The 10,506-nt window shown below is 44.9% G+C and overlaps 1 protein-coding gene across 1 annotated transcript; it reads right to left on the bottom strand.

The window, feature by feature from the left end:
* Positions 1-552: 552 nt before the first annotated feature.
* Positions 553-10,066, bottom strand: JOSD1 (Josephin domain containing 1). Its single transcript, XM_007454013.1, has 4 exons — positions 9,631-10,066; positions 1,993-2,121; positions 1,670-1,864; positions 553-1,033 (listed from the first exon to the last, which is right to left on the bottom strand). The coding sequence occupies exons 1-4, from the start codon at positions 9,813-9,815 to the stop codon at positions 934-936; spliced, it is 609 nt and encodes a 202-aa protein (XP_007454075.1). The 5' UTR covers positions 9,816-10,066; the 3' UTR covers positions 553-933.
* Between the last annotated feature and the right edge of the window lie 440 nt (positions 10,067-10,506).

Below are 10,506 nucleotides of genomic sequence, written 5' to 3'. Positions count from 1 at the left end.
TAGTAACTCCAAGCCTAGGACTTCTACCCATTCTAGCTGATCCAAGTCTCTGAAGGCTTATCTTCCCAATACTTTCCTTGCCCAACTATGTCTCAAACTAGTAGAATTTGATGTCAAAGGCAGTCTTATTTTTTTCCTGATTTTTGCCAGAGTGGGTCAGCTGGGAAAACTGCCCTTTTGCCTATCTTGTGCCTCAAAGCCTCCTAAACCAATGCAATGCAGTGAAGTGGGAGGGATGCTGCTGGAGTGAGGCAGACAGGCTGCCCATGCCTGCCCCAGCCTGGTTCTGGCCACATCCTCTTAGGTAAGTATCTAGCTCACCCTGTCACACTAGAATATCGCAGGATTCAACCACCCAGCATGGAATATTAGAGAACTTTTCATTATAAAACTCCAAGGATAGCCATAAACCACTCTTAAAAACGGGGTAAGGGCGGCATTAAGGGTTGGAGACAGCATGCTGTACTGCTGCTGCAGTTTTGGAGATGGTTTCCTGAGAGGCCTTTTTGCTCTAAGTCCTTCAAACCTGTCACATGGGCTTTGCCTGTACTGTGTCTTCAGACCCACTGGTTGCCAGGAAAGGGGAAGTGAAGGCAGCATCTCCAGGTGAGTCAGAGCAGCAGTGAACTCCAGCAAGTCCTCAGAGAAACGGGGAAATAAGCTAAGACCCACCTTTCTTTCTCTTTCAAATAAAACAAAAGTCTTCCATAGCTTGCCCTAAGCACACAGAGCTCCTACTTTCCTTTCCCAGAACAAGTAACGCTGGTTGGTTCTGTAACAGTCTACACGTCTGTCCTATTGCACTGTCAAATCTGAGGGGAAAAACCCGATGAGATGTTTGGGGACGTGGCAAGGGCAGACCCACTGTAGAGGCCACAGCACATCACAGAGGATTTCGGGGGTTGAGGTGAGGGAAGGCTGGGTAGAACTGTGTTACACATCAGCCCTCCAACTCTGATGGGCCTCCACCTCTTCTGGTACCACCAGCAGGAGTTCACAGTTCTTTCCTCGCAAATGATGTTTTAAAAATTTCCTATAGGAAAAAAGGGTAGATGAAAGAGAAAATGAAAATACTAGTAAAATTGCAAACTCCAGTCTTGGGGCGACATGTTCGCCAGACAGGACCCTTGTTATTTATGCCCTTGGCTGCCCTAAACACACACTAGTAGTGATCTGTTCTTGGAGGAGTCCACATCTGGTTACCCCTCAATCTGTCCAGTTAAATTTCCGATCTGAATTTTTGCTCATCCTCATATGTTACTGCCAACAGTAGCCAGTTCTGTGAGGAACAGAGCCCAAAGTACTCTAAAGGACTTACAATTGTGAAAAAAGAAGAAGCAGCAGGAGTTTCTTCTTTGGTTCCAGGGAAATGTAGCCGCCTCGGGCCCAAACGTTTGCCTTCCTTTCACTGAACTGGCAGCTATACTGTCAAGTTGGAGAATGTTACAATGCCAGTCCCGCCAGACTAGAAAGCCAGCATCCCAGGTAATGGGACTTCTCTACCAACGGGATTTAATGTCTTCATGGGCCATCAAAGATTCAGGTCTTTTTCAAGTCTGAAACCCTATGATTCTAAGTGACAATAAGGAGAGGACCCAAGGAACTAGGAATTTCATTTCCTTTGTCCAAAGATAAGCTCAACTTGCCACTACATCAGCCACACAGGTACCTGAGCTCGCCCTCGCCTCCAATCCATTCAGGCATCTTCAGTTTGGAGTCGAGGTTGTAGTAGGCACCTCCCACCTCTCGAACACAGATCCAGTGCTGCCTTTTGAGTGGCAACTTCAGTGGACCCCAACACAGGCTGGAGGGCAGATTCATGATGAAGCCCATAACGTTAGTGAGAGCAATGGCGCCGACATCCCTGCAGAACAGAAACGGTGTCGGGCTCTGCAGCAGCCAACTCCCCCGGATTCCCTGGCTGTAACACCACCACTGGCCACCTCCCCGGCTGAGTGCCAGTTCTCATCAAGTCAAGCCTGGTTCAATTACCTGCGCTTGTCCCACCAAACAGCTTCATAGCCTTTGGTTTGAAGTGCTGCCATAATGACGTTCACATCGTAGTTCCCATTTCCCAGCATGCTCTTCTTGTGGGGGGTCACCATGGTGTTTGGAGACAACCTGCAAATGTGAAAGGAGGAAAGCTGAGACTTGCTGGTCAACCTAACCCCTCCTGGCCCCGCACTGGCAGGGACAAAAGAGCACTTTACACCACTGCCCCTGGAAGCTTGTTTCCTCCCATTCAAGTAAATGTAATGAGTTTTTACCAAAGTATTTTGAAGTCTGGGCTCCTGCTTCCCTAGGGATTACCTTTCCTTTTATGAAAAACAATAATTCAGTAGCAGTGGGGCCTATCTGCCTACCATTTAGAAAGTGCGTCTCCAGTGAATTCACTGGATACAGAGAATGTTCCACGAAGGAGTCTCATCTATGAAACCCCCAGTCTTCTCATGTCTGCAGTCTTCTTCCTTGCTGATCTTCCTGCCTTGATACAGCCTTTTTTTTAACATTAAAAATAGTATTTGATAGTTTGATTGCATGGGTAGTATTTCTTACTCTTATTTCTTACACTTTAAATGCTTTCTGTTTAAGGCCTGCATACTTGGTGATCATCAATCATTAAATACTCAAAGGCCTACAGGGGCTCAGACAGGTAACACAAATGTATGAACTGGGACCACATAAGGCAATATAAAGTAGTAAGGCCCATATTAAGCTGAAATTCACGAACCACCTAAAGGTATTCTGAATATACACGTGTGTAAAATACCTGAATTAAAAAAAAGAAAAAAAACACAAATTGGGAAAAAATTTTGTACCAGATAAACAAAACTCAACTGCAGTCTGGTTTGCTCACTGGCTTTAAGCCATCTTTGCCCAGGCCTCTTTAGCCACTCCTCCATCTCATGACAAGGTCAGTTCTGAAGGCATTCCCAGTCCTATTAATTTGCTTTCATAGGCTGCGCAGGCCAGGACCTGAGGAAAGGCCATCTTGAAGGAAGGGGCAGCATGCCTTTCACCTCTGTGTGAAGGGGAGGAAGGGAAATGACGTGAGTTCCTCAAGAATACAAGTGGAGAGCGGGTGTCTAGGAGGTTGCTAAATGCCATCTCCAGGAGAGAATCAGATCTTTAGGTCAACTCTAAAAACTTAAGAAATCTTATACTCTATATACAGCAACCATACTGATATTTTTCCAACATAAAACATACTCCTGCCACTACTTAAACCCTCCAAGGCTCCCAAAGCACTTAAATACGATCTAAACTTCCTCTGGCCTGCAAGGCCCTTAGGATTCTGCTGACCTCATCCCTACCTCTTAGCACAAACACCTTCTCTCTGCAATCTGAACACACAAAGCTCTTTCTCACTGGAGGGGCTTTGCACTCACTGTTCCCGCTGTCTGTAATCCTCTTCCCCTAGATCTTCACTTGCTCTGCTCCTCATTTTTTGGGTCTCAAGTGTTATTGCCCTAGAGGCCTTTTCTGACCACCCAACCTTACGGTTCTCCCAGTCATTTCCTCTTACACCCACCTGCTTTAATTTAATTATAGCTCGTGTTACTACTGGACATGTTTTCTGACTTGCGTGTTTTTCCACACTAGAAGGACAGCAGGGGCCTCCTCTACCCATCACCAGACCTCAAAGAACACCTGGCACGTGACAGGTGCCCGAGGGACGTTTGTTGAAACGTTTTCCATGTTTATTTTGTTTTCCCTCTCTCTTGCCCTGTAAATATTAGCGGACCCTTAAAATAATAAGGGCTTATATGCTAGCCTCCAGAGTTAGCAAAGAAGGGGATCTGAGGACACTAAACTCCACTCTGCAACCAAACTTTGTTTTACCTGTGACAGTAAGTACCGTTTAGTGAAAACTTCTCTGCCATGCCTGATGATAGATGCTTTCATATATGTATCTCATTTAATCCTCACAATAAACCCATAAGAAGCTATGAATTATTACCATTTTATGGGTTTAGAAACTGAAGTTTGGTGATTTAAAGTGACTAGCCCGTGACCACTTCCCTTATAAATGACAGAACTAGGATTCAAACTCGGGTTTGTTTGAATCCAAAGTTCTGCTTGCTGTCTTACGGCAAGGACTCATGAATCAGAGTGGCTGGTGGCGGTGGGCTGATAAGAGGAAAGGCCAGCTGAGTCCCTTGGCCTGGGCCTAAAATGTAGCTTAACTGGACAAAGGCTCTCAGTGGGTTCTTGGGCACTTGGATTAAATGAGAAAGCATATGAAAGTCTATCTCAAGATATATCAAGTTCCTCTCCCTTCACCAACTTTTCAGTAGCTTCTCAATACCTTCAGAGAAGTCTCCAGCCAGTAGACGCATGAAGGTTCCAGCAAAGAAACTGCTGAGTCTTCCACCTCTTTCACCATCTAACTCCCTACCAAGCTCAAACCTTAGTGCTGCGTTTCCCCCCAGTGCGCTCCTCAGAGGATCACAGAGGCATTTAATACAATAGCTGAATGAATCAAGTAAACAGGTTTCCTACAGGTTTTCTTGAAGCCCCTAATATGCTAATATTTACCTTGAGTCTCGAGGAGAGGGTGTACAAAAGGTTTCAGCTCCCAAACAGGTTTGACCACTCATTTTTTTTGAGGTGCACCTTCTAGGACTAGTGTTCCAAGTGTCTCTTCTCCTTGTCCTACATATTCAATCTCAGATTCAAATCCTTGCCTGTCTATTCCTACTATCTCTCTGGAGGCCCCTCACCTCACACCTGGATTTAAAAAATTTTTTTAATCTTTTGGCTGCACCATGCAACATGTGGGATCTTAGTTCCCCGACCAGGCATCGAGCCCTCGTCCCCTGTATTGGAAGCGTCTTAACCACTGGACCACCAGAGAAGTCCCACACCTGGAATTTTTGAAACAGGTTCCTAAATTGACCTCCTTGCTTCCAAATGCTCCTTCCACCTATTCAGCCTTTATGTTCCTGCCACCTTCACCAAGGTATCATTTCACTCACTTACATAAGAACTGTCAGTGGAGCCAGTTGCCTGGTTGGCCAACTCCAACCCTCCCAGCCCCACTTGACCTGCTGTTTCCCTTTCATTGGGCTTAGTGTACTTCAGGCACCATGACCATCTGGCCTCTCTTCTTTTATCCTAGTTCCTGTTTCAAGCTAAATCCTAAAGCTTCTTCAAGCTCAACCTAACATCCTACCTCTTCCATGGAATTCTTCCTGGCTCCAGGGCAGTAGAAAAAGGAGGGAGATCAGGAGGACCACACACATCTGAGTTCACATCCAAGCAGAATCAATATCAATTCTGAGATTTAGTCTCCATGCCTGTTAGCTTCTCTGTAAAAATGGGAATGATTCCTATCTTATAGGTCCATTGAAGAATTCATTTATTTTATACATTTCCAACAAAATAGTAAATTCCCGAAGCAAAGGGCATGACTCATCTCCTCTGTATCTCTCACAGCTGGGCACTGGCAACTGCATAACCATGTGTCTGTCACACCAATCAATATAGGAAATGCTAAGAATGGTTTCCATCTCACTCCTAGAAGAGTGGCCATTTGAATAAGTGGGATCCATCCAGTGCGCCCATTATACCAGTGCTTGTTTTTACTTTGACAATAATCAAGTGCCCACTGTGTTAGCTATTTTTATGAGATTTATCACTTAATCCTTCCAACAATCTTGAGATAGAAATTAACCCCATAGTGTAAGTAAGGAAGCTGAGGTACAAAGAGGTTATGGTGACTTGTACAGTCATATACAGCTAGGGAGTGGCAGAGCTAGGATTCCACCTCTAAACCTAAAGCTACAATGAACAGTCTCCTGGATATTTCAACACACTGATCCCACTGAATTCCATGGGAATTCTACTCTGTCCCAATGGAATGTTTTCTTGAGACTCCTCAGCAAACTCCTATTCAGGACTGTCTTAATTATTTCCACAGAAATTCTGGACTGTACGCTAGCCTCTCATTTTTGTCACCATAGGCAGAGGTTAGAGCCATAAGATTTGAAGTGATCTACAACTGAGAAGATGGGTTCTAGTCCAGGTCTCTCCACTGATGTCTGTGCCCTCAGTTAAGTCTCTGGTCCTCTCTTATAGTTACCACTGTGTCTGGCTAAGGTGATGTTTCAGGTTTGAATGAAAAGGAGATGTAGAAACATGTCATCAAGATTCCCTTTTTCCCTTAATTTTTTCCTTTTTATAAGTTCTGAGGTGTGACCTTAGAAAATATGGCTCAGAACTTCCTAATGTGTTTTTAAATTATTAAATACATAAAGCACAGCTTAAATACATAAAGCACAGATCACAGCGCCAGGCACACAAAAGTACTCTGTAGGTGCTGGCGATGATGATGATGATGACGAGGAGGAGTCTGCCCGGCCCTTGGAAGAGAAAATGTAAATCTCTAGAGGTTAACACTCAACAACACCTTTTCTCAATTTACAACCACCATACTTTTAAATGTGGCTCCTTCCTTTAAATGTGTGCTCAGGGACTTTTTAATGGGGAGGCAGGAGGGCTTCTCTGTGGTAGAGGATGTTCACCAGTATCTATAATCTCTTTATATAGTCCGACCTTTTCTCCAATTGCAGCTGTTCATCCTTTTCAAACCAATGATCTCTTTGCTATCACTGCAATCGTGACCACTATCTTCAAATCCTGGATTGAGCCTGTCACACCTGACTCCTCTCTTCCCTGTTCCTGTGTTGCTGCCGAGTCATTAGCTTAGTCCTGTCTAAATTCCTATTCATTTCTATTCCAACCATGAGTCATCTCATACCCACAACTGCATTGAAACTCCACCCTGCTTTTGTATTCTGTCTGGCTAAAATTCAGCTGCTAGAATGAACTTCCTCTCAACAAATGGCATTCATCAAAAATTTTGTCCCATTTCTACCATTCATCAGCCACATCTTCAAAAAAGCATAGAACTTAAGATCTGGGAATGAAAAATTATCTAGTTAACATTACTGCCAACATTACTCTCCTTTTCTGTTAAAATCCAAATAGATTATCTTTTCGCGTTTAGATTGCTCTGAATTCCATGGTTCTAAATTCACTTAAGTCTTTTCTCAAGGCCGGGTCAATGGGTAGTTCTAAGATGTACTTCTCAGCAGCTGAGTCTTGTTCGGCTTGTTTTCTCTACAGTGTGTAGTGCTGCCTGGCAGACTGAAGGCAGCTAGTAAATGTTTGTTTAAAAAATTCTATCTCCTCTCCCTCACCTCTCCTCCCTTTGTTTTTTCCTCTCATCCCTTTCACACTTCTTTGTTTCTATTTATCCACACCGAATCTTCCCATATTAAATACTCCATACAGAATTCCACCTCTGGAGTGGTAGGGTACATATATTCTCATATGTACTGGTCTGCTGTTACTCTGAGGTGGATCTTATGCTGATAGGTACCTGGGGGAATGTAGTACAACTTGCTAAAGCTTCAAAAGCCAGGAATAGAACTTCGGTTCCATGTGAGTGTTTAGCAAATATTTAGCATTCTTTCATTCAGGGAAAACATAGCTGAAAAAGTCCTGCTATTATCCACAAACAGCTTATAGTCCAACATCTTCAAACCCAGGCCCAACTTCCTAGCAGGGTGAACAGCTACTGATGATGTAATTGCTGAGACGCCTTCCCAATACTCAGAAGTAGCAGAGCGGATAGGAAAGCAGGCCCTCCATTCACAAAGCTTGGGACCAAATCCTACAACTAATAGCTCTGTGAACTCTGTTCCCTCATCTGGAAAGGTGAAAAATAACAGGATCTACCTTTTTGTTTTGGCCGCACAGCATGTGGGATGTTATCTCCCTGACCAGGGATCCAACCGGTGCCCCCTGCAGTGGAAGTGCGGAGTCTTAACCACTGGACCGCCAAGGAAGTCCCAGGATCTACCCTTAAGATTGGTGTCAGGAGTGAGTTAACACAAGGAAAGCACTCAGAACAGTGCTTTGCACAGAGTGAGTGTTCATCTGTGTTAGTGATGATCATCATGTCAGATCCAGGCCAAATTTAGAGAAGTGGAAAACTTCTGAATGGACACACCGAATGTTGAAATTGACATTGACTAGTGAGTGAAACTGGGCAAACTGCTTAAATGGAAACCTAGTTTCCTAGGATCACTACTGATAAGGTTGTTGCAGGGCTGTTACAGAGTACCAAGTACCAAGCACATTCAAGGACTCACTGTCAGTCTTTTTCTTCTCCCTAGACTTCGATTAGGAAATAATCTGCAAATATCCAATTAGGAGTAGAAGATATATTAATGGCTGGCCAAAAGGAAGCAGTCTAATGGACTGGCCTCCTTTCTGCTTTCAGTTACACGACCTAGCAATCTGAGACAAATTATCTCACCTCCCAGGGCCCTATTTCCTGAGAAGAGTTAATTCTACTTGCCAGATGATGGCCATGATGCAAAGGACACATCTGCCCTGCTAAGGTATTACTATGGTTATTACTGGCACTGGAAAATAATTACTCTCATTACAATTTTGTCAGCACACTGGGATTAACATTCTTTTAAGAGAGGGCCTACGGTTCTTTCAGGGTAAGTGGTCCATACCTACGCTTCATAAATCACCCCAAATAGATCGTTCCCAGCTGTAATTCAGGCCCTCTGGGGCAATCATTGCATTCCTGAATGGAGTCAGAGAAGGGTCTTCTGGAACTGCCAATATACATTGCTTGAAGAATTCTTGGGCTTTCTCTGCACTGAGAATTGAGCGGGATAACTCTTTATAAGCTGGCGTAGTGAGACAGGTGCACTGTCAGAGTTGCTATGGACAGCACACGTGCTGAACCAGCCACTGCAGAACCATTTCTCATACGCTTTGAGAGAAGAATTTTAGAACATCAAAGCTGACAGAAGAAAGCTGAACTTCTATCAACCTGTCCGGTAGCGTTTGGAAAGTGGATAAGAAAGGCCCTCTAGAATGAAATAGAAAGGGGAGGGGACCTAGAGTCAGCTTCAAATCACAGCTTTGCTACTTAGAAGCTATTTGGACAAATTACCTGACCTTTCTTTCTGTTTCTTTATCAGTAAAATAGAGACAGTAAATCTACTGTTAGGAGAGCTACACAAAACACCATATGAAAAGCACCAACGCCAGCACATGGCCTCGTAGAAAAGCTGAGCACTGTGTATATACCCTTCTTACGGAACCCACTACATTCCAACTCTGATGACAGGTGACTGAGTGTGTACGTATCTTGTCCCCCTTCTAGACTCTAAACTCCTTGGGGGCAGGACTTGAGAAGCATTAACAGCATAGGGGTCAACAGCACAGCAACAACAAACCTGGATTCAAGCCTGGCTTCATCTCTTGTTATGTTACCTTGGGCAAATTACTGAACTTCTCTGAGCCCTGTCTTTATCCAAAATATGGAAATGACAACACAGATTCCAATGGACTGTAGAAGGGATCACTTGAGATAACACCACTGAGGCTCTTAGCACAGTGCCCAGCCCACTGTTAAGTGCTCAGTAAATGGTCCTGATTATTCACTTTCCCATTCCTGTGTCCCTTATACCTGCTAACAGCATTTAGCTAACAATCCCTGTTGGTTTGAAGGTTTATGCAGCAGAGACGCTGCCCCACGCGCAGAAATTCAAAAAGAGCACAAAAGTACAGAGACACCAAGAAGGAGTCCCCTACCTCTGGAAAATCTCTTGCAGCGTGTCCCGGGTGAAGGCATTGCTGTCCTGGAAGACGTTATTGAGGGCGTGCAGAGCACAAAGCTCCCTGCGCTGTTTCTCATGGTAGATTTGTAGGGGTGCAGCCTGGGGCAGCTCCAATGATTCGGATTTGGCCTTGTCTCCTTTCCATGGCACGCAACTCATGTTTTTCGTTTTAGGTTCCAGAGAGGGCTAAAAACACCCCACTCTTTCCTCCTGAGGAGGAATGTAAGCTTCTCAGTCTTTGCAGGATTCCTGAGGTCTACCTTATTTTCTGATGTCCATGATTTATGCTTTGTCACGGGGAGAAAAGGTTGTAATCAAAAGGAAAAATAATCCCCCTCTTCTCAAAACAAAGATAACTTTTGGACTTAGTGTATTTTGCCACCACTGTCGAAGTGCAGAAGTTTTAAAAAATCATATAAAATCTAAGACCTTGTTTTCCTTCTTCCACCCTCCTCTTCTACCCCTTCCAAAAACACACGATTTTCTTGCTGTATTTTCCTTTCTGCAAATGCCAACCAGGCCTCAAGGCAGGAGGACCGAACGGAGTCGGTCACATCGCTCCTTTTCTTCCATTTCTTTGGAACCACAACGCCACTGACTCAGAAGGCAAGGCCTAGGTTGGTGGATAAAACGCAAATTTCGAGCAGCTAGCGAGGGCCGGCCAGCGTGGGATCGCGGGCCCTGCTGGGGCGTCGGGGGAGGCTCTCCATCCTCTCGGGTGCGGTGAGACCCCGCGGGGCCGAGGCCGGCGCAGCTCCCTCGGAAAGCGCGGACTCTCACCCTCTCGCCGCGGCCCTACGGGGAAGACAACTCCTGTCAGCTCCGGCGGTCGGGCGGGCCGCCGCAGAGG

This window comes from Lipotes vexillifer, unplaced genomic scaffold (assembly GCF_000442215.2).
Source record: "Lipotes vexillifer unplaced genomic scaffold, Lipotes_vexillifer_v1.1 scaffold382, whole genome shotgun sequence".
In the NCBI taxonomy this organism is placed as follows: Eukaryota; Metazoa; Chordata; class Mammalia; order Artiodactyla; family Lipotidae; genus Lipotes; species Lipotes vexillifer.
This window is presented reverse-complemented; position numbering and strand designations above follow the sequence as displayed.

Bases quoted from the DNA above. Each gene is read 5' to 3' on its own strand.
- JOSD1 (XM_007454013.1), bottom strand. From the start codon at position 9,815: ATGAGTTGCGTGCCATGGAAAGGAGACAAGGCCAAATCCGAATCATTG. The intron at 2,122-9,630 runs GTAGGGGACTCC...TCACATTTGCAG, and splicing joins CTGCAAGAGATTTTCCAGAG to GTTGTCTCCAAACACCATGG. The intron at 1,865-1,992 runs GTAATTGAACCA...TCTGTTCTGCAG, and splicing joins GTTTGGTGGGACAAGCGCAG to GGATGTCGGCGCCATTGCTC.